Source organism: Mus caroli, unplaced genomic scaffold (assembly GCF_978045245.1).
Source record: "Mus caroli unplaced genomic scaffold, Mus_caroli_1 scaffold_8, whole genome shotgun sequence".
NCBI lineage: Eukaryota > Metazoa > Chordata > Mammalia > Rodentia > Muridae > Mus > Mus caroli.
Window position 1 is genome coordinate 124,832,628 of NW_028227263.1, and position 24,110 is coordinate 124,856,737.

At 49.3% G+C, this 24,110-nt stretch overlaps 1 protein-coding gene across 2 annotated transcripts; it reads right to left on the reverse strand.

The window, feature by feature from the left end:
* Nucleotides 1-929: 929 nt before the first annotated feature.
* Rsph6a (radial spoke head 6 homolog A) lies at nt 930-24,068 on the reverse strand. 2 transcript variants are annotated; one of them, XM_021169221.3, is made up of 6 exons: nt 23,367-24,068; nt 21,101-21,332; nt 9,114-9,878; nt 7,974-8,118; nt 7,053-7,170; nt 930-1,349 (listed from the first exon to the last, which is right to left on the reverse strand). In XM_021169221.3, exons 1-6 carry the CDS (start codon nt 23,993-23,995, stop codon nt 1,112-1,114), a joined length of 2,127 nt encoding a protein of 708 aa, XP_021024880.1. In that variant the 5' UTR covers nt 23,996-24,068; the 3' UTR covers nt 930-1,111. The 2 variants fall into 2 exon arrangements, with proteins under 2 accessions (XP_021024880.1, XP_021024881.1); XM_021169222.3 differs by having other exon boundaries at nt 1,202-1,349; nt 7,018-7,170.
* Between the last annotated feature and the right edge of the window lie 42 nt (nt 24,069-24,110).

The window sequence follows — 24,110 nt, forward strand, 5'->3', positions numbered from 1 at the left end:
GGGAGTCCGGAACTGTGTAAGAGTGGAGACCCAGGCTGAGCACAGGGAAACAAGCACACATGCCCTTCTTCCTGCTCTATTCTGGAGACAGCCCTGCCTTGACTTCCCTGCTATGATGTACTGTGACCTGGAATTGCAAGCTGAAATAGTCCTTTCTCCCCTAAACGGCCCTTTGTCAAGGTATTTTTTGTTTTATCACATTGACAGAAGAAAATTGTGTTTTGTTTTGCTCCCCCCCCCCTTTGTGAGATAAGGTCTCTAGTTCAGGCTGACCTCCATCTTACCTTGTAGCTGAAAACAAACAAACAAAACAACACAAATACCACAAACTCCAGATCTTCCTGACTCTATCTATGTCTTCCAGGTTGGGGCTACACCATGTGCATTGACGGGGCTTGAACCCAGGATTTTGTGCATTGCTAGGCCATCACGTGACCAACTGGCCGTAGACTGCCATGTCCCAGGGAGGTGCTTGGGAATCAGTCCCTGGTCTTTTGGAAGAGCAGGCAGTGCTCTGAACACTGAGCCATCACACCAGCCCCCTGCCCCCGCAAATAAAATTTAAAAATAAAAAACAAATGGGTGGAATGACATAACTTCAGTTCCCAACACCCACATCTGGATGGGTGGCTCACAACTACCTCTAACTCCAGTGACATGGGATCTGGCCCCCTCTTCTGGTCTCTGAGGGCATCTGCACACACACGTGCAAACACTCAAACACACAACATTTTAAATCTTTTTAAAACAAATCGGCATTAAATCCCAGCGCTTGGGGTGGGGGTTGGGGGGCAGAGGCAGGTGGATCTCTGTGAGTTCGAGGCCAGCCTAGTCTACAGAGTGAGTTCCAGGACAGCCAGGGCTATACAGAGAAACCCTGTCTTGAAAAACCAAAAATAAAACAAAACAAATATGGAGAAGGAATGAATGAGCCAGCTGCCCAGGATACCGAATGACTATGTGACTAAGCAGCTGTGCTTGGGCAGTTTTATTTGGAGCACTGGGTGGTTTCCTACCTGTGTCCTTCAAGGACAGGGAACAAAACCAATAGGAAAAATACAATCTGTTGCTACAAATAAGGGGAAAGGCTGTGGGAAGGAGCTTGGGGGCCTCAGTCCTCCAGGTCTTCGTCCTCCTCCTCTTCCTCATCCTCCTCCTCTTCCTCAGCAGCTGCCAGGGCCTGCTCCTGCGCAGCCTTCAGGGCCTGCTCCTCCTCCACTGTGGGGTCACTCATCTCCATGATTTCGGGGCCGCTGGGGTACTCTTGCTGAATCAGAGCTGGCAGCATTGGGTTGAAGTTCTCGGGGCTATACTTGTGACCCCAGCCAATATATATGTTCTCAAACTTCCTAGAGAAACGAGAGAGACATCCTTTTTGAGGGTGAGCCTAAGGGTGGCACAGCATCATTGTCCACTCACCAGTGCACTGGTGAAAGGTACGCACTGGGTTTCTCTGTCCATCTGTCCATCCCACAAAAGTTATACTGAGCACTGTTCTGTGTTCACCGGATCTGAAGTGGCCATGCCAACAAGTGGCAAAGGGACAGGGAAACTGAATTTGTGTGTGTGTGTGTGTGTGTGTGTGTGTGTGTGTGTGTGTGTGCGCGCGCGCGCGCGCCCGTCTGTCTGTCAGTCTGTCAGTCTGGGTTTGTGCACATGCATGCAGTACCCACAGTGGCCAGAAGGGAGCAGCAGATGCCCCTGGTGTTGGTGGTACAGGTGAAGGTCCTCAGATCTTAAGGCAGATCCTCCCATGAAGCTGCCAAACCCCGGTGCCGCCAACAACTGGTTTCAGGTCTCAGCAAAAGCAGTACATGCTCGTAACGACTGGACCTGTTTATTTTTTGAGACAGGCTCTCACTTCACATCTCTGGTTGGTGCGGAACATAGTACGTAGACAAGGCTGGCCTCTGCCTCCTGAGTGTGGAGATGAAATGGCATGTGCCACCAAGCTCAGCTCTTATATTTTGAGACAGTCTCTTCACCGAGTCTGGCGCTCATCAAGTCTGCTAACCTGGCTCACTAGAAACTCCAGGGATCCATCTGCCTTTGCCTGTTTCCTCTCAGCACTGAGGTGAAACATGCATGGTGCTGCCCCTGGCTTTTTCATGGGTTTTGGAGCTCGAATTCAGGTGCTTCTGGCTTGGGCCGAAAGTACTTTACCCAGTGAGCCATCTCCGCAGTCCCTTCTCCCATTAGTAATCATTTCTCGGTCTATTGGTTACTGGTCTAGAGTTGTCCGCGTCCCTGACGCCCTTTCTTTACTGATTCGAAGTTCAGAGAGTCACGGAGCTCGTCTGGTCTGATTGCAAGCACCTCACGTCGACTGAGCCCTGTTCAAGGACTCAGTTTACACTCTGTCTTGGAGTGTTTCCGTGGACACTTAGAGAAGAATGCCTGTTCTGCTGGGGCTTATTTGGGGGGAGGGAGTGTAGAGTGGCTTTGAATTAATTTTAGTTAATTTTAATTCTAAAAATAAAGCAGATACTTAATTTGGTTATTGGAAAACCTCCAAGAAGCCCTGGAATGACTGGGTGCATGAATCTGCTTCTTTTTTTTTTTCCTCTCTCTCTTTAGGGGAGTGTGTCACTATGTATCCCAGGCTGGCCATAAACGGGAGATCTTTCTACCTCAGCTTTGTTCCTACTTGGATAATTGATGTGTATCAGTAGCCTGGCTAAGGTTAATTTCTTTTTCCCAGTGGTAATGGAGATTGAAGCCAGGGTCTCCTACTAGCTAGACAAGCACTTAACTGCTGAGCCACGCCCTTAGGACCTTCACTGGGGGATTCTAGGCAGGGGCTCTACCACTGAGCCACACCCCCAGCCCCTCACTGGGGGATTCTAGGTAGGGGCTCTACCACTGAGCCACGCCCCCAGCCCCTCACTGGGGGATTCTAGGCAGGGGCTCTACCACTGAGTCACATCCAAGTCCCTCACTGGGAAGTTTTAGGCCAGTGATTTACCATAAAGTGGTGGTCTACGCTCTTTTTTTAATCTTGAAATAAATTCTAAGTTGCTCAACCTGGCCTTAAGCTCACTCTGCAGCCAAAGCTGGCCTTGGAACACCCCATCTTCTTCCTGCATTGACTTCCTGATACTCTGGGCTTACTGGAATCATGAGCCCAATACCATCAGCTGAGGAAGACTTTCTGATGAAAACTTCAAAACGAAGCTGAGATTCATTTTAATGGAAAACACGTTCCAGACTCCAAAGACTTGTTATGAAATAAAAAGTGAAAAATAGACCTGGGCAGTGGTGGTGCACGCCTTTAATCCCAGCACTCAGGAGGCAGAGGCAGGCTGATTTCTGTGTTCAAGGCCAGCCTGGTCTATAAAGCAAGTTCCAAGACATTCAGGGTTCCTGGCTACATGCAAATGCTTTGTGTAAAAATGTGGGAGTGGCGGGGCTGGAGAGATGGTTCAATGGATAAGAGCACTGGCTGCTTGCTCTTCCAGAGGTCCTGAGTTCAATTCCCAGCAACCACAGGGTGGCTCACAACCACCTGTAAGGAGATCTGATGCCCTCTTCTGGTGTGTCTGGAAACAGCTACAGTGTGCCAGTGTACGCATATACATAAAATAAAATTTTAAAAAAATGTGGGAGTGGGCAGGGGGCAGGGGGCGAGGAGGGGCGGTGGCAGCTGGAGAGATGCCTCAACAGTTAAGAACATTGGTTGCTCTTCTCGAAGACCCAGGTTCAATCCACACAGCAGCCCACAGCTGTCTGTAACTACAGTTTTAGGGGATCTAGCACCCTCACCCAGACATACATACAGCCAAACACCAATGCACATTAAATAAAAATAGATAAATCTTTTCTCAAAAAGTGAAATGAGTGCTGAAGAGATGACTCAGCGGTTAAGAGCACTGACTGCTCTTCTAGAGGTTCTGAGTTCAAATCCCAGCAACCACATGGTGGTGGCTCAGAACCATTTGTAATGGGATCCGATGCCCTCTTCTGGTGAGTCTGAAGACAGTTACAGTGTACTTGTCATATATATAAAATAAATAATATAAAAAACATTTTTTAAAGTAAAATGAGAGCCGGGCGTGGTGGTGCACGCCTTTAATCCCAGCACTCGGGAGGCAGAGGCAGGCGGATTTCTGAGTTCGAGGCCAGCCTGGTCTACAAAGTGAGTTCCAGGACAGCCAGGGCTACACAGAGAAACCCTGTCTCGAAAAACGAAAAACAAAAAACAAAAAAACAAAACAAACAACAACAACAACAAAAAAAACCAAACAAAAAAAAGTAAAATGAAAGGTTGGGAATGTGGCTCAGTAGTAGAGCCCCTGCCTAGAATCCTCCAGCGAGGAGCTGGGGGCGTGGCTCAGCAATAGGGCACTTGCCTAGAACAGGCTTAAACCCTGCATTCAATCCCAGCACCACAATACAAAAACTCAGCCTGAACCCCAGGCTTTTTACTAGATGTTAGAACTAGAATTTTCATCTCTGCCAGATTCTCAGTGAGTCCTATACATTTCATATGTAACCCTGGTCTAGACTATTCCTTCTGTCTGTCCCTCACTGGTACTTTCTTTCCCTGTGGATTGCAGAATGAAGGTTGCTGTTCTACAGAATCCCGGAGCACTCAGGCATGCAATCAGGAGCTTATCTGCTTTGTAACTGGTGTTGTACAACTGATGACTGTACTTGTGTTCCCATGGTCACATCCATGGCTACCTTCCCCACAAGGGTCTGGGGTTGGTCCCTCATGCAGCTACCCAAGGTAGCCCTGGCTTTCCTGGAACTCTAGAACAGGCTGACTTTGAACTCAGAGGTCTGCCCCCTGCCCCGGCCCCTGCTTCTGCCCTGAGTCTAAAGGTGTGTGCCACCATGTCAAGGCTCATATATAGAGCCTCGTGTGATGATAAGCACCCGTAATCCCAGTACTCCAGAAGCTAGGGCAGAAGGATTGAGAGTTCAAGGCCAGCCAGGGCAGCATAGTGAAACACTGCATCAACAACAAAAAGGCCCTTTGGGGGCAGAGAGACGGCAGCACAAGCTGGTGAGCTCAGGTTTCATTCTGGAACCCACATAAAAAGTCAGATGGAGATATGGGAGGACAATCTTGTGTGGAAGTTCAAGGAGCTAGCCTGGAGTACACAGCACAGCACAGCCACAGAGACCCTGCTGAAATGAGGGCACGTGTGTGCTCAGCCACACTTAGTTAATGTTAAACAATTCTTCCACACTGACAGTGGTGCATGCCTTCAACCCAGCATTTGGGGCCAAAGGCAGGTAGATCTCTGTGAGTTTGAGGCCAGCCTGGTCTACATTGTGAGTTCCAGATGATCATGTCTCAAAAAACAGAAGAAGAATCCCACATAAAACAAAACAAAATTTCTCTTTAGCTGGAGTGATGGCTCTGCTGCTAGGAGCACCCACTGGTTTGGTTTTTGGCACCAAAACCAGGAGGCTCACAACCACCTACAACTCAAGTCCTGGAGGCCCAGCAGCGCCCTCTTCTGGCTGTCAAAGGTGCCTGCATGATGTGGTGCACAAAAAGTAACCTGGGCACGCAAGTGCGGGGGGGGGGGGGGGAATACACGTAGATAATATGCATGACTTTGTTTAGTATATTCTTCTATAAAAAGGCAGAAGATGAGCCAGGCGGTGGTGGCACACGCCTTTAATCCCAGCACTTGGGAGGCAGAGGCAGGCGGATTTCTGAGTTCGAGGGCAGCCTGGTCTACAGAGTGAGTTCCAGGACAGCCAGGGCTACACAGAGAAACCCTGTCTGAGAAACCCAAAAAACAAACAAACAAAAACAAACAAACAAACAAACAAGTCACAAAAGATGGATGGATGGGTACGTGGATGGATGAACAAATCTGTGACAAAGGAATGGGCGAATGGATGGGAGGGAGGATGTATGGACCAGGAGAACCCTATATGAATTTCATTAATTTAAAAATTAATGTTGCCCTTTAATTCCTCCATTGGGGAGGCAGAGGCAGGCAGGCCTCTGAGGCAAAGCATGTTACAGGACAGCCAAGGCCACACAGAGAAATAATGTGTGGTGTTGGCATAGAATAGGAGGGTTAGAAAAACTCTACTCTCAGATTCTGGACAATAACAATAACAACAACAACAACAACAATAATAATAATAATAATCGACAAGAATATGGTTAAAGTTTGCATGAAATTCCTTCTGTACAAAACCCAGAGCAAGTTCAAGTTCAGAGCAGAAAAGTTCTGCCCTCTGGTGGGCAGAGCAGGGATTGCAGCCAAGCTGGTTTAGGGATTTAGAGACAATTTAAAGGTAAGAAGGGCTCAAGAAAAAAAAAAACAAAAACAAAAACAAAAACTAACTAACTAACTAACTGAATGAATGAATGAATGTAAGACGGGAAGGGGAGTGGAGGTGATATATGTGTGTTATTATATATTATATATAATACATTGCATATGACATATATTATGTATATGTAACTTTTTTGTTTTTTTGGCTTTTTCGAGAAAGTTTTTTGGTTTTTTGGGTTTTTGTTTTTGTTTTTTTTTTGGTTTTTTGAGACAGGGTTTCTCTGTGTAGCCCTGGCTGTCCTGGATCTCACTTTGTAGACCAGGCTGGCCTCGAACTCAGAAATCCACCTGCCTCTGCCTCCCAAGTGCTGAGATTAAAGGCGTGAGCCACCACGCCTGGCTATATATCACTTTTATATGTATTTTATTTACGTGAGTACATTGTAGCTGTCTTCAGACACACCGGAAGAGGGCAGCAGATCTTATTACAGATGGTTGTAAGACATCATGTGGTTGCTGGGATTTGAACTCTGGACCTCTGGAAGATCAGTCAGTGCTCTTAACTGCCGAGTCATCTCTCCAACCCCTATATGTATTTTTTTGAGACAGGCTCTCTCTGTGTAGCCCAGGCTGCCCTTGAACTCACAGAGATCTGCCTGCCTCTTCCTCCCAGCTTTTGAGATTAAGGACCTGTGCCACTATGCCTGGCGGGACTTGTCAATCTTTTGAGAGAAACTATCATGGATCCTGGCAGATAAGATTTCTTTACCATAGGCAGACCCTTGAGTCAGGGCAGCGGCGTACTTGCCAGTGGCGTAGGCATAGGCCCCTGGCCAGAGGTTGGAGCGCACGACGGCCACCGAGTACTGAGGGCTGAGGCTGCAGGAGAGGCGGGTGGTCCAGGGCGACAGGTGCATGATTTCTGTAGGAGAAGGAAAGAGGCAGGGTGGGGTGGGGTGGTCAGGGCTCGCCACGACCTGCCTTATCATGTGGGCGGAGAGACAGGAGAGAAGGGATGGATCCCCCTACCCACCCCCCCACCCCTGTGCAAGAGCTAGGACTCACACCGAGATCCCTGGCTCTGGCCTCTCTCAGAGCCTGATCCCCCCCTCCAAAAAAAGAGAAAACCAAGAAAGAGTCTTTGTCTCAAGGCCATGGTCACTGTCACATGCCACGCTTAGATAAAAGATGAACACGTTCCCCCAGACCCATAAGGGTTTCTTTTAAACACAAAATCAATCAATCAATCAATCAATATTTAAAAACAAACAAAAACGAACAAACACAAAAATCAAACAGGGTCTTAAGCTGGAAAGATGGCTTAGCCGTTAAGAGCACTGGCTGCTCTTCCAGAGGTCCTGAGTTCAATTCCCAGCACCCACATGGTGGCTCACAGCCATCTGTAATGGGATCTGATGACCTCTTTTGTCGTGCAGGCATACATGCAAACATATACAAAACACGGTGTCACATGGCCCAGCCTGGAGTCTCAACCTCCTGGTAGAGCTGAGGACTGCTCATGGATGGGCCTCTGCTTCTTCCTTCCCCGATGCTCGGATGGCGGGCTTGTGCTCCCAGGGCTGACCCCATGCCCGCTGTATATAAGCAATCCCCACTGAGGCTCAGAGGATGCTTGACATCAGTGTTTCCAGGTGTGTTTCTCTCCCTGCTCTACCAACCCCGCCAAGGCTGGCACTGCGCCTGCCCAAAAAGGAAGGGACTTACCTGCATCTTCTGAGAGCGGAGTCAGCAGTGGAGGACCCACCTCCTGCTCCACCTCCTCCATCGCCTCGTCTGCCTTCTCTTCCTCCTCCCCTAGCTCTTCTTCCTCTTCTGTCTTCTGCAGTGGGTTCACCCATGTACAGCGCCCCTGTGGATGCAACAGCAACGTCAGGTGGCGCCCTAAGACAGAGCCTAGCCTACTGTGGGAGAAGCTGAGGGGCCAGATGGGCCCCTAGAACAGTGGGCTTGTCCCTGTGGCTCAAAAGGCTGCCCTAGTTATGCGCTAGCAACCGCCTTGGGACAGCGGCTTCTATGACTGGACACATTGTTGATAAAGGATATATATCTCAGTATTTCTGCTCAGGGACTGTCATTCAACAGTGGTAGAGTCACCTGTGCCTCCCTCATTGGATTGGTGTTGTACTCTGTCAAGCCAATTAACACTCTTATTGGTGTGTGTGTAGGTATGCGTGTGTATGCCCTTGAACTCCCTCTGATCAATGATGGCTCTTTGAATGAAAATGGAGGCAGGTACACAGCATAAAGCTACTTCACGTTTTCTCAGCCATAAATGGGGATCAGTCCTTGGTCACAAGTGTGGTAGCTTCAGCCTGTGGCACTGGTCTGCTGCTGCTGCTGCCGCTGCTGCAAAGCCATCTGGGAAGATGGAACCCCAGCTGAGAAAAAGCCTCCGTCAGATTGGCCTGCAAGCAAGTCTGTGGGGGAATATTCTTGATTGACGGTTGGTGTGAGAGGGCTCAACTCACTGTGGGCGATGCCATCCCTGGGCAAGTGGTCTGAGGCTGTATAAGAAAGTAGGCTGATTCAAACCATGGGGAGCAAGCCGGTAAGCAGCATTCCTCCATGGCCTATGCTTCTGTCCTGTATCCAGGTTCCTGCCCAGACTTTCCTCAGTGGATATGTAGCCAAATAAACCTTTTCCTTTCCAAGTTGCTTTGGGTCATGGTTAGATGAATGGGTGAGTGGATGGATGGGTAGGTAGGTGGGTAGGTAGGCGGATGAATGGATGGATGGATGGATGGATGGATGGATGGATGGATGGATGGATGGATGCTGGGCTGGATTGGGGCGGGTCCTAGGCAGTGTACAGGGCGGAAAGCTCTATCCTAGCTCCATCCTCACCTGAGGCAGGATGTGCTGAGTGTGATGTACCCAGTTGGCCATGGAGTCCACGAGCTCCAACACTGGGATGCCCTCAAAGTCGGGGTTCTCCTCAAAGGAATCGCGTCCCGCGCCGCCCTCCTCCTCCTCATCGCCCTCCTCCTCGCCGAACTGGTAGAAGCCCAGCGGGCTGATGTGTGTGGCGGCGGAGATGCGCGCAATTTGCGCGCGGAGATAGTTGGCCTCGTTGCCCGGGAAGGGCGGGTAGCTGATGACCGGCGTGTCCAGAAAGCCAGTGAAGAACTTTTTGATCTTGCGCGCGCACACGATCTGCGCGGGCGTCACGTGCGGCAGGCGCGTCCACGGGCGGCCTGGCTCGTTGCACACGAAGTACAGGTATTTGTTGGTGCCACTGCGGCTCTCCTCCTTGGGGATGATGGGCGGCGGCTTCCACTGTGGCTTGGGCACGGCGTCCACCACCTTCTCCTCATCCTCCTCTCCCTCCTCCTCACCGTGCGTCTCCAAGACCTCGCCTCCCTCCATCATCTCCTCCACCTCCTCCTCCTCTCCCTCCTCCTCGCCCTCGCGGAACTCCACCTCAGCCACCAGGTAGTTGCGGCTCAGGCCCAGGATCTTGCCCCAGAAGCGGCACATGTGGATGGGCTGCTGCTCCACCAGCTGCTTCAGGGCCAGGAAGATTCGGAAGCTTTCGTCAGAGCTCAGCCCCACGCCCGCCTGCTCGAAGTAGAAGGCGGTCTCCATGATGTTGGGCACCGGGCTGTCAGTCTGCAACGGGGATGGAGAAATGGGTATAAGGAAGGCTCAAGGCTTCCTAGCCTGATCCTCCTGCCATCGCTCGGGTCCTGGGAACAGAACTGGGCCAGCAGCAAGACCCGAGCCAGTCATCTAGCCCAACTCCTCCACCAGAGTCAACAGACTTGGGCGACTTCACCAGTTTGGAAATGTCCTGGGGAGAGTGTCCCCTGATGAAGAAGAAGGGGGGAAAAAAGGAAGAAGAAAGAAACCACACCAAAAAAGAATCCTTTTCTCTTTAACCTGACCAAAACGTAGGATGTGAAGCCTGCAGCCAACGGTAGCTCTTTGGGTACCAACAGGCAACAGTGCATGGGCGGCCATGCTCTGCGCCCTAATAGTAATGGCGTGACAATAGAATTAGCCCATAGGGGCATAGCTGGATTGCCTTACTACCCTTGCTGTCTTGTTCTACTGGACAAAAATGCCATTGTTGCCAGGCATGGTAGCTCATGTCCTTAAAAGGCAGATGCCGATGGATCTCTGTGAGTTCGAAGCCAGCCTGGTCTACATAGCAAGTTCTATCCAGCTCGGATTACACCCCTTTCGACTGTGTCCATGAACATGGAGTCCGGGGGAGAATAGAGTAGGGGCGGGGGTGGGGGTGTGCAGAAAGGTAATGTGGAGACAAGAATCCTGGGGGGTGGGGGAGGGGAACAGAAGTAGGCAAAAACCGAACTGTGCAACTGTGCCCTGTGACCTCTGCAGGTTACCCACCAAGGCTCATGCCCTCCTCTGGGGATTGCCCATCATTTGCCCAGCTGTGACCCCGCGGGCCATAAAGCTCAACAGCCTTCAGCAAGACTGAGATAGCCTGCCTCTGCCTGAGCTAAGCACGGAATGAAGCAGCCACATTCTGAACCTCTGGCTACTTTCTAGCCATCTTTGGAGTCTCTGACTGCAGCTTTGTATGGCATCTTCCTCTCTCTCTCTCTCTCTCTCTCTCTCTCTCTCTCTCTCTCTCTCGGAATAGATGCTTTGCACTATTATCTAATATACCCAATATATCTCATGCAGGTTATCTACCACCAAACCAAAGCATGTGGCGTGTCTGAGATTGTGGCCTCACAGTATCGTATATCCCAAGTCCACCCATTTCCCTGCAAACTCCTTAACCTCATTTTCTTCAGAGCCAAGTAGTATTCCATCACACACACACACACACACACACACACACACACACACACACACACTTCATCATCCATTCATATGTTGGTGAACAAAACTAGGTTGATTCCAATTCTTTGCTGTGCTGAATAAAACAGCAACCAACAGTGGCTCAGTCCTATGGTAGGTCTACTTTCAGTGTTTGAGAAATCCCCAAGCTGATTTCCACAGTGGCTGTATTAATTATTTTTTTTAAGATTTATTATTTATTATGTGTACATGAGTACACTATTGCTGTCTTCAGCCACACCAGAAGAGGGCATCAGATCCCATTACAGATGGTTGTGAGCCACCACGTGGTTGCTGGGATTTGAACTCAAAACCTCTGGAAGAGCAGCCAGTGCTCTTAACTACTGAGCTATCTCTCCAGCCCCAGCTGTATTATATCTTAGCCTGACCAACAGTAAATAAGGGTTACTGTCCACATCCCTCCAACATTTGTCATATTTGCTGGTGAGAGCCATTCTGATGGGGGCGGGAGGCATGGTGTTTCAGGAGTTTAAATTGGAATCTCCCTATGGCTCAGGATATGGAACACTTTGTATGACAGCAATTGGCCATTTGTCTTTCCCTTTTTGGAAACTGCCCATTGAGCTCACTTGCCCACATGTTGAGTGGCAGCTTCTTGCAGTCCTCTGTCTGCCATCAGCCCTGAGTCTGAAGCATAGCTAGGATGGTTTTCGCCCATGCTGTGCGCTGTGCTGAATCCTTTGCTGTGCAGAAACCTTTTGTTTTTTTCTGTTGATAACTGGGGTTAGCTCCTGGGCAGTTGGTGTTCTGATTTAAAAGTTCTTAGCCGGGCGTGGTGGCGCATGCCTTTAATCCCAGCACTCGGGAGGCAGAGGCAGGCGGATTTCTGAGTTCGAGGCCAGCCTGGTCTACAAAGTGAGTGCCAGGACAGCCAGGGCTACACAGAGAAACCCTGTCTCGAAAAACCAAAAAAAAAAAAAAAAAGTTCTTGCCTTCTCCCCACCCCCCCCCCCACACTTTCTCTCTCACATATAATTTTTATTTAGTTAGTTTCTGACACAGGGTTTCTCTGTGTAGCCCTGGCTGTCCTGGAACTCGCTCTGTAGACCAGGCTGGCCTCTGACTCACAAGTGATCTGCCTTGAACTCAGAAATCTGCCTGCCTCTGCTTCCCAATTCAATTGCTGGGATTAAAAGGTGTGTGCCGCCACCACCACCACCACCACCACCTGGCTTTTGTTCCTGATTGAGTTGGTTCTTATACAAGGGGAATGTGAACCTAATTTTGTTCTTATGCAGGCAGAAATCTCATTTTCCAGAACCCATTTATTGACTAGGCTTTTGTCCAAACTACATCTTTGCCTCCTTTGTAAAAAATTAAGTGACTGTCACTTTGCTGTTTGATGTCAAGGTCTTCCATTCTGTTCCATTGGTTGGCCTGTCTTTCTATGCCGATACTAGGCTGACCTTGTTCCCACAGTGCTGCTGTAGTATGACTTTAAGCTTTTTCATACAATGTATTTGATCAGACCCTTTCGCCTCCCACCTCCCTACAAGCCCAGCATCACGTTCTCTCTCTCATCTGCGGTGTATGGTCAGCACAGGCGTGGTAACCTCTCCTCCCTACAAGCCCAGCATCACGTTCTCTCTCTCATCTGCGGTGTATGGTCAGCACAGGCGTGGTAACCTCTCCTCCCTACAAGCCCAACATCACGTTCTCTCTCTCATCTGCTGTGTATGGTCAGCACAGGCGTGGTAACCTCTCCTCCCTACAAGCCCAGCATCACGTTCTCTCTCTCATCTGCTGTGTATGGTCAGCACAGGCGTGGTAACCTCTCTGGAAGAGCACGTACTCCTTGAAACTGTGTTGACTGTCAGTGATGCTCTGTGCTTTCATGTGAATGGTTTTGCTTTGTTTGCTTGGTTTTTCTCTGTGTAGCCCTGGCTGTCCTGGAACTCACTCTGTAGAACAGGCTGGCCTCGAACTCACAAGAGATCAGCCTGCCTCTGCCTCCCGAGTGCTGGGGTTAAAGGTGGACCATGGCCCAGCTGTCGCTTTTTCATTTTTTTTAAAACCTGTTGATTTTTGCATACTGAAACTTGCTTGTGTTTATTAGGTCCAAGAATGTTCTAGTCTACTCTATAGGGACTTCTAAATAAAGACTCATTCCATCTACAAAAAGAGAGAGTTTGACTTCATCCTTTTCTATGTAAATCCCAGCTGTTCAATTTGACCAACAAAGACTCAGGAGCCCGATGCTGTAGTGACAGTCTGCTAGTTCAGAGAGGCATAGAAAGCACCTAGGGAGCCAGGTGTGGTGGTGCACGCCTTTAATCCCAGCACTTGGGAGGCAGAGGTAGGCAGATTTCTGAGTTTGAGGCCAGTCTGATGTACAAAGTGAGTTTCAGGACAGCCAGGGCTACACAGAGAAACCCTGTCGAAAGAAAGGAAGAAAGAAAGAAAGAAAGAAAGAAAGAAAGAAAGAAAGAAAGAAAGAAAGAGAAAGAAAGAAAGGAAGGAAGGAAGGAAGGAAGAAAGAAAAAGAAAGAAAGAAAGAAAGAAAGAAAAAAAGAAAGAAAGAAAGAAAGCACCTAGCTGACCTTCCTACTCTCCTGATGCCCCAGAAGGAGAAGGCTTTTTCTCTTTTTTCATGCCGTCTTAGGTACCTTCCAACTCGGCAGCCGTCCTTTCTGTTCACATCTGTTCATGTATGTTCACGTATGTTCACTTATGTTCACATCTGTTCACGCCCACCAGCTGGTGGCTTGCTCCACCTCTTCACCTAGTGTTGACTTTTTAAAGCTCTTGCCACTCTGGGATGGAGCCCACGTGGGCTCTGCAGGAGTTCATGAATTCAGTTTGCAAACATTTTGTGAAGAATGTTGGCACCTATGTTCATCAAAGAAACTGGTCTGTAGTTGTCTTTTTTTTTTTTTTTTTTTTTTTTTTGGTTTTTCGAGACAGGGTTTCTCTGTATAGCCCTGGCTGTCCTGGAACTCACTTTGTAGACCAGGCTGGCCTCGAACTCAGAAATCCGCCTGCCTCTGCCTCCCGAGTGCTGGGATTAAAGGCGTGAGCCACCACGCCCGGCCTGTAGTTGTCTTTTTTTGTAGGTTGTTTACCTGTTTGGGAGGTATCAAGATAAAACCGGCTTTTTTTTTTTTTTTTTAAAGATTTATTTATTGTTATATGTAAGTACACTGTAGCTGTCCTCAGATACTCCAGAAGAGGGCGCCAGATCTCATTACGGATGGTTGTGAGCCACCATGTGGTTGCTGGGATTTGAACTCTGGACCTTCGGAAGAGCAGTCGGGTGCTCTTACCCACTGAGCCATCTCACCAGCCCTAAAACCGGCTTTATACAATGAGTTTAGGAGTGTTCTTTTCATTTCCATTTTATGGAATGGGTTAAGAAGAACTGGTGTGGGCGGTGGTGGCGCATGCCTTTAATCTCAGCACTCAGGAGGCAGAGGCAGGCAGATTTCTGAGTTCGAGGCCAGCCTGGTCTACAGAGTGAGTTCCAGGACAGCCAGAGCTACACAGAGAAACCCTGTCTCAAAAATCAAAAAGAAGAAGAAGGAGGAGGAGGAGGAGGAGTGGGATGAGGAGGAGGAGGAGTGAGATGAGAAAGAGAAGGAGGAGGAGGAGGAGTGGGATGAGGAGGAGGAGTGGGAGGAGGAGTGGGAGGAGGAGTGGGATGAGGAGGAGAAGGAGGAGGATTGGGATGAGGAGGAGGAGTGGGATGAGGAGTGGGATGAGGAGGAGTGGGATGAGGAGGAGGAGGAGTGGGATGAGGAGGAGTGGGATGAGAAGGAGGAGGACAACAACAACTACTGGTGTGAGGTCTTCCTTGGAGGTTTGATAGAATTCAGCATTGAACTTGCATAGTCCTGGGGTTTCCTCGAGACATTTTTTACTGACAGCTTCAATCTCATTGCTTGTTTTAGGTCTGATGAAGATTGTGTGCAAGTGTGCGAGTGCAAGCGTGCAAGTGTGCAATTGTGCTAGTATGAAAGTATGCATACACATGCATATGTATCTCTTTAGGGCTTAATTTTGGTAGATAGTATTCTTTTAGAAAGTCCTGCATGGCTGGGGAGATGGCACAGTGGTTAAGAACACTGCCTGCTCTTTCAGAGGACCTGAGTTCAATTCCCAGCAACCACACGGCCATTCACAACTGCCTATAACTCCAGTTCTAGGGGACTTGACATCCTCACACAGACAGAAATGCAGTCAAAACACGAACAAATATAAAATAATACATCATTTTTTTAAAATTTAATATTGGGGGGCTGGCAAGATGGATCAGTGGGTAAGAGCACTGACTATTCTTCCGAAGGTCCTGAGTTCAATTCCCAGAAACCACATGGTGGCTCACAACCATCCGTAATGGGATCTGAAGCCCTCTTCTGGAGTGTCTGAAGACAGCTACAGTGTACTTACTTATAATAAATAAATAAACCTTTTTTAAAAAATTAATATTGGAAAAGGATTTGATTTAACGCTGAGGTGGTGGTAGTGCACGCCTTTAATCCTAGCACTCGGGAGGCAGAAGCAGGCATGTGTCTGTTTTTTGAGTTGGAGGCCAGCCTGCTCTATAGAGCGAATTCCAGGACAGCGAAGGCAACACAGAGGAACCTATCTCCAAACAAACAAAACAAAACAAAACTGAACTAGAGATAGAGAGAGCTTTTCAGAGTGTAAGCCTTCACTGTGACCTCTAATGAAGTATGGTCTGTAATGTTACAATTTGCAGCTTCACCTTTCTTTTGTCAGAGGAGCTAAGGCCTGCTTGCATCTCCCTTTTTGTCGGGCTGACTCTGTGCTGTTCTTTCAGTCTCAGTGTCTCCCTCTTCCCTTCTTACTTCATGCTGCTGCTTTTGCTTGTGTGATATCTCTCAGCTTATTTATTTGTTTATTTGCTTATTTATTATATCCACTGTAGCTGTCTTCAGACACACCAGAAGAGGGCATCAGATCCCATTACAGATGGTTGTGAGCCACCACGTGGTTGCTGGGAATTGAACTCAGGACCTCTGGAGGAGCAATCTGTGCTCTTAACCACTGAGCTATCCATCCGTCCAGCCCGACTCCAGGCTTCTTTAGCGTTTACTGCTGTTAGCTTTCCCGTGGAGAGTGCCCTGCCTTCTGACAGGATGTGGTTCCTTTACACTTGCCTCCAGGGATTTCTTCATCTGCTTTCTGACTTTGTTACTGGCACACAGTTCATCCAAACATGTTTAGATTGCAAAGGTTTTTGTAGTGTCTACTGTTGACTTCCACTTTTATTTACCATAATCTTCAAAGACTTCTCTGTCGTTTGAGGCTTGACTTGTGTCCCCTCTGATGTGAGTTCCATATACTGCCAAAACCAAAAAATCTGTTGGGTGGAATATTCTGTATATATCTGTTAAAGTCCAGCCCATCCACAGTAGACTTGAACTCTCAAATTTCTTTGCTTTTTGGTTTGGAAGACCCAGGTAAATTTGAGAGCAGGGCATTTGTTGCTGGGGCTGGAGGACAGCACATGGTTAAGAGCACTTGCCAGACCCTGGAGCTTGACTCCCAGGAGCCATGCTGAGCTGCTGGCAGTTATCTGACTTTGTGTCCATGCCATCAGACACCCACATCTGGCCTTCAAGGTCCCCTGCACAGAAGGGTATATTCCACACAGGCACATATACACAAATAAAAATAAAATACATTTCTGAAAAAATTCTAACCACCGTGAAGTGGAAACTTCTAGTTTCTTTGGAAAGTTAGTTATGTCCAATGGTGTTTTGGTAGGGCGTCCAGGTAAAAGGACGTTTTGATATGGCGAGCACGTGAAAGGACCTGAAATGAATGAATATAAACATGACCCCACAGACAGCGGGAGACAAGCAGTGAACGCTGGCTTGGTTTGTTCTGCCTCCCTGGTCTTCACTAACTACATGCATCTATCGGTTTGTCTTACATAGCATCATCGAGTTTAACAGAGTGGTAACCCTGTCACTGAGAGAAACTTGCCCAAGAATTATTGCTTGTGAGCTTCCTGCAGCAGCTTGCTGTTTGCATGGCCCCACCTCTGGCTGGTTGGTGAGTCTTGTGGTTTCTTCAAGATTGAACTACAGCTGCTGGCTCCTGTGTGGTGTCTGCCTGCGGAGTCACATTTGGTGTGGGACTGAACGGCCTCCAAGGAAGACTGAGCTCGCCCCCATCCTAATAACTCTTTCCCCTTCCCCTTCTCCTTTTCCCCTTCTTCCCCTTTCCCCTTCCCCTTTTCCCTTTCCCCTTCCCTTTTCCTTCCCCTTCTTCCCTTTCTCTTCCCTTTCCCTTCCCTTTCCCTTTCCCTTCCCCTTCCCTTTTTTCTTCCCTTTCCCTTCCCTTTTCTTTCTTTCTTTCTTTCGTTCGTTCGTTCGTTCATTCGTTTTTAGAGACAAGGTTTCTCTGTGTAGCCCTGGCTGTCCTGGAACCCACTTTGTACACCAGGCTGGCCTCAAACTCAGAAATCCGCCTGCCTCTGCCTCTCTCTGCCTCTGCCTCTCTGCCTCTGCCTCTCTGCCTCTCTGCCTCTCTCTCTGCCTCTCTGCCTCTGCCTCTGCCTCTCTGCCTCTGCCTCTCTGCCTCGCCTCTGCCTCTGCCTCTGCCTCGCCTCTGCCTCTCTCGCCTCTCGCCTCTCGCCTCTCGCCTCTCCTCTGCCTCTGCCTCTGCCTCCTCTGCCTCTGCCTCTGCCTCTGCCTCCCAAGTGCTGGGATTACAGACATGCACCGCTATATGCCACCTCTGTCGGTCTTTAGGCATGATTATAGCTGGTTTGCCTGTTGTCACTGATGTTAGCATCATGGAGGTGACTCTGTGTAAAGTGCTTGCTATGTAAGCACAAGGTCCCAGTGCAATCCCTAGAACCCTGTTAACAGCCAGGTGTGCTGGTACAGGTATATAATTCCAGCACTGGGGACAAAGACAGGAGGATTCCTGGGTACACTGGTCAGAAAGGCTAGTTAACTGGCAAGAGTGATATACATACACACTCCTCAAACTCACTATTCTGTAGCCAGGAGGGAAGATTAGGGAGCAAATACAGGAATTTTAGGATCTCTTGTCCATGCAATAATAGCTGTTATTTTTCTTAGAATCCTGTATCCATGTGACAGTGGTGTAGAAACATACTACGGTGGAGGGATGTCAGTACTGCCCTGCCCTTCTGGCTGCTGTTAATGGACTCAAGTGTGAATATCCCCAATGACTGACAGAAGTGTGACTACTCCACAACAGAACACCCCCAGTGACAGGATGACAGAGCCAATCCCCCCTTCTTTTTACTGGGAAAGGGAAAAGGGTATATGCGTTTTGCTAGCCTGGAATTCCCTATGTAGATGAGGCTAGCCTGGAATTCAGAGAGCCACCTGCCTCTGCCTCCTGAGTGCTGAGATTGAGGACATGTGACACCGTGACTGGTCCTGAATCTGCTTGGTGTGGTTGGATGGAAAGAAGGAAAAGCTATTTTCCTGGTCCCCAGAGATCATTTTCTGGTATAGCTGTATTTCAGCACAGGCTGGTGTGACACTCAGAGGCCACATGAACATGTTTTATTCTATGACAAGCCTTGACTTGCTGGAGTTAAAAAAAAAATCTCGCTGCTTCTTTCTCTCATCCTGTTTCTGCTATTAGGAAAGTCCTATCTGCTGTTTATTGTGAGACAAGGTCTCTTGTATCCATGGCACCCTTCAACTCAGGTACATAGCCCAAGGGTGGACTTGAACTTCCAACCCTCCTGTTCTATGTCCTAAGTGCTTGGCTTGCAGGTATGTGCTACCACGGCCAGTCAGTGTGGTGCTGGCCGCTGACGTCAATCCTTAATGCATCCTAGCTAAGCATTGTCCCACTGAGTTGTGTCCCCAGTGCTGGAAATCAATCTCATGGCCTTCTGCATATTGGGCAGTCTTCCTATCACTTAGCTACGCCCCCAGTCCCTCACAAGAGGATTCTAGGCAACTGCTTTACCACTGAGCTATACTTTCAGATTGGATTTTGAGGGATATAGGGATGTTAGGACGAGATTTCCTAGCTGGGTAGTGGTGGCTCGAGGCCAGCCTGGTCTACAGACAGAGTAAATTCCAGGACAGCCAAGGCTGCACAGAGAAATCCTGTCTAGAAAAACAAAAAACAAAAAACTTTTTTTTTTTTTTTTTTTTGGTTTTTCGAGATAGTGTTTCTCTGTATAGCCCTGGCTGTCCTGGAACTCACTTTGTAGAACAGGCTGGCCTCGAACTCAGAAATCCGCCTGCCTCTGCCTCCCCAAGTGCTGGGATTAAAGGCATGCGCCACCATGCCCGGCAAAACATTTTGTTTTTGTTTTTGTTTTGTGTATGAGTGTTTTGTCTACATCTATGTCCATGAACCTTGTGTGTGTCTGATGCTCTCAGAGCTCAGAGATCTTCTGGAATCTTTCTTTCTTTTTTTTTTTTTTTTTTTTGGTTTTTTCGAGACAGGGTTTCTCTGTGTAGTCCTGGCTGTCCTGGAACTCACTCTGTAGACCAGGCTGGCCTCGAACTCAGAAATCCGCCTGCCTCTGCCTCCCAAGTGCTGGGATTAAAGGCGTGCGCCACCACGCCCGGCCCTTCTGGAATCTTTCTATCCAATTTTTTCTTTCAAATGGGGTCTTATGGATCCCAAGCTGTTTGACCAGATGATTCTGAGCTGCCATGACTCCCGCACCAGGTTAGACCTTTAAAAAAATACTACAGTTAGACAGGAGAGAGGGCTCAGCAGTTAAGAGCACTGACTGCTCTTCCAGAAGTCCCGAGTTCAAATCCCAGCAACCACATGGTGGCTCACAACCATCTGTAATGGGACCTGATGTCCTTTTCTGGCATGCATGAAGGCAGCTACAGTGTACTCATATAAATAAAATAAATGAATAATTCTTTAACAAGAAATGCTATAGTTACTCGTTTGTGTGGGGATGGGAGGACACCTTGTGGAAGCTTGCTCTCTCCTTCCACCTGGAGACTTAGGTTGTCACATTTGGTGGCAAAAAACTTTCACCCACTGAATCATCTCACTAATCTATTTCACCCAATTAAAAAAAGTAATTTATTTTTATTTTCCTGGGCATTGGTGCTTGGCCTACACGTATGTCTGTGAGAGGGTGTTGGATCTTGGATTTATAGACAGGTGTGAACTGTGGCATATGGATGCTGAGAATTGAACCCAGATCTTCAGGAAGAGCAGCCAGCGTTCCTAATCACTGAGCCATCTCTCCAGCCCTCCCCCGTTAAAAAAATTACTATTGAGATAATACTTTACTGTGAGCCCCGGAAGGTCTGTAACCCATCTGTGTAGCCCACATTAGCCACAACTCACAACCCTCTTCCCTCAGCTCTCCTCGGCTTTTCCACTTTAAAACACCCCCCCAAAAAAACCCCAAGCCGCCCCAAGCCCCCCAAGCCCAAAGTTCAAAACAGGGCCTCAAAGATTCGCAGGCTGGTTGGCCTGGCGCTCGCTCACCATGTAGCTGCACTTCCGTTCCTCCTAGGGAGCTGGCCTCACAGGTGTACACCACCAAACCCAGTGTGTGCAGAGCTGGGGCTGGGAAGCCAGGGCCTTGTGCATGCTGGGCAAGCGCTCTACTAACTGAGCCATGCTCCCAGCCCCTCCCCTAAGTTGTATGGATCAGTCAAGGCAGGAGCATAGGACTGTGGACTTAAAACACGCCGAGGATGGTAGGATGTTCTCGGATGGTGTGTGGAAGAGTTCTTAGCAGGTTTAACTAATGGGGAAACTGAGGCAGGATAGGAAGGAATAGATTCTGAGTTGAGAGACTCTGGGAGGTGGTAGGAAATGTTTTTGGAGGTCTGGTGAGATGAGAGAACGCGCTTCCTCACACGACAGCCAGGGGCAGCTCCTACAGGGCACGAGTGCTTGTCCTTCGCTCCTAAACCTTGTGTGATGCCCCAGGAACTACTGTTCACACACTTCTGTTCACACCTTAGCACTGGCTTTGGCATAGGCTGGCCCCCCTACCCCCACCCCCAGTCTTGCCTCCCACCTGCCCACACCAGCTCACTCACCACCTCCTCTTCCATTTCCTGTTCGCCTTCTCCTCCACCCCTGATAAACAGAGCCTTTTGTTTTTCGGCCATCTCGTAGGTGGGCTGCATCTCGGGGTCGTCCCGCAGCGTGTCCAGCTTCGGGTGAAACCACTCCCACTGCGTGGTGCGGTTCAGAGACTCCAGGATGGACAAGGGGTCCTCAGGGCGCTGGTTCAGGATCTTGGTCAGCAGGTTCACCAGGTGCTCATACCTGCCTCCCAAAGGAGTGGGAGGTTGGGGACACCACTCAGTCAGTGCACTGAGCCTGACATGTTGTGCCTGTCCCTTTTTCTAGTGCTCGGGACACACAGGTGGGAACAGACAATGTCCCTGATCTGGTGCAAGTGACATTCCGGTGACAGATACAACTGGCTGCCTATAGCCAGGAATGAGAACTAAGCCTTCACTTCCTTCCTTCCCTGTGACAGGGTCTCACTGTGTAGCCCAAGCCAGCCTTCAACAAGAACGCTGACTTTATGACTTCTACGTAATATTGTTTAAGTGGCCACAGCCAATGCAATTAGGCACAAGATTGAGAAAATGTATTAGAATAGAAGAAGCAACATTGTTGAGGCTCACAGACAATGCTTGGGGTTGCAGGAAGTCCGAGGATGGGGGTGTGCCTGGTATACTGGGAAAAGATGGAGGTTTAGTGTAGCTGGAGTGGGGAAAGGGAGGACTGAGGATGGAAAGGAAACAAGAGTCATAGTCCCACGGGCTTCCACCCACTTAGTTCAGGCACCACAGTGATTATTAGCGAGCACTGCTGAATCCTTGCAACCGTTTTACCCACGTGCATGCACACACACCTCCACAAGAGGGAGCTACTGCTTAGGAAACCTGTGGTCAGGACTCTGCACCTTTGAAACCAGGCTGGTCTCACTGCAAAGCATTTACATGAGGCTTTCTGTTGCATCCAAGCCAACTCTGTGAATGGTCTCAAGTGTAGGAGAGGTAAGGAGATGGGACTGGCTGGGTAGCTCAATGGTTTTAAGGCACTTACCTAACTTGCAGGGTGCCCTAGGTTTAAGCTCCAATACTGTACAATAAATTATGGATGTACATATCTTGGAGAAGAATGCAGAGGACCTGGGGGAGGCAAGGCCATGCTCTAACCTCTGAAGGCACTGCAAGCCTGTGGTGAATTTACAACCATGTAGGCAAAATACTCATCCACACTAACTAAAAAAGGTAAAAGGCTAGAAAGATAGCTCTGAGGCTAAGAGCACATACTACTCTTGCAGAAAACCAGAGCTCAGCTGCCAGCACCAATATCTGGCAGCCCACGACGGCCTCTGACCTCAGATGCAGAAGGAACGCCTTCTTCTGGCCTCCGCAGGCAGTGTGCTCACACACACACACTCACACACATGCACACACATTCACATACACACATGTATGTAACTCTCAGATACTTAAAAGAGGTGAGAACAGGAGAAAAAAGTGAGACTAGCCAGGGTGCTTCAGAAAGGAACCTTGAAGCTCTCAAGACTGGGAATGTGTTGACAAAATGCTATGGGTTAATTTTGACCGGGTCTGGGGCCTGAGGTAGAGACAACTAAGTAATGAGTGGAAATTGCATATTGACAGCGGGCAGGGCTGCACCTCCTGAATATTCTCTTCCAGGCACTAGGGAGCCATAGCAGGTTCTTAGCAGGGGAGGGATGGAATCGGCCATATGCTTTAGCCAGCCTTGCGTCACTAACTTCCTTTCCCACTGTGGTCCCAGACAGCAGCGCCCTTCCAAGGCCTTGCTGTGCCCTGAGTCTGAATCACTGTACCTCTTGTTATGCGCAAGGTGCTATCCCAGGTCCCTGCCCCTGCCTGGCCACCTAAGTCCTTTTCACTGACCATGCCACATCTGACATCCATATTTCATTCTTTATAACACACTGAATGGAAGGAGGGGGACAGTGGCTGCAGCTCATTGACTCTGACAAGTAGAGGGTCCTGGGAACCAGAGGCCTTGCTCTAGAATACTGGCCCTCCCCCTTCTTAGCTTGTGATTTTAAATAACCCAGCCTCTCTGGTTCAGTCTCCTGCAAAAATAGGCTTAGTGGCTGGGACTAGATGTTGGTCGGGGGTGGGGGTGGGGGTGGGGGTTGGCACTGCGTCTGCTCCAGTTGCTATTCCTTCCCCAACTCTCTGCTAGGTTAGACATCCAGAGACCCCACACCTGAAGCAGCCTTGGCTAGAGCCCTTCCCAGTCAGCTGCCCGCCTTCTCCACCCTCCACCTCCTCTCACAGGCTGAGGTTGCAGCTCACGCTGGTCTGCAGCAGGTAGGCCTTGGCGTTCTGTATTGCCAGCTCACGAGGCTCGGGGTCAGGTACCTCTCCAACAATGGGCATGAAGCCCAGGTCAGAGGGCCTTAAGTGGAGGGAGGGGTCGTCTCTCAGGTAGGGTCCGTGCTGTGTGTCCTGGCTGAATATCTCGTCCTCTCTTGGATACAAGTTGAGCTGGCCCAGGATTCCGGAAGCCGAGCCTTGGTAGGTAGACTCCAGTTGTTCTAAGAGGCCCTGGCCCTGTGGGAACTGCTCCATCATCGTGCTATCATCCAGGTAACCCTGTTGCGAGAACTCCATGGGAAAGCCTGGTGTATAGCCTAAGGGCATGGACTGGTGGTACTCGGTGCCTTCGTCACCTTGAACATCTGGGACCAGGCTGGACCTCTGTGGCCAGTGGGGTAGACCAGTTCCCTGCAGGTCCTGACTGCCCTGACTGCTCCGACTGCCCCGCTGCGGAGGCGGTCGGTTCAACCCATCCTCTGGGATGGTTAACAGAGGCTGAGAGTACTCTTGACTCCGTGCCCTTTCTGAGCCTTGGGAAGCCCTCCGGGTTTGAGAAGGGTCAGGATTGGGCGGTGGCTCCCCCATGCCTCAAAAGTGTGCTGCCCTAGCCAGGACCCTGCCTGCCTACCGTTACTTTACCAGCGCGGGGCGCCTTCAGGGTGAGAAACGGTGTGCGCAGGCGCAGTCTAACACAGGCACA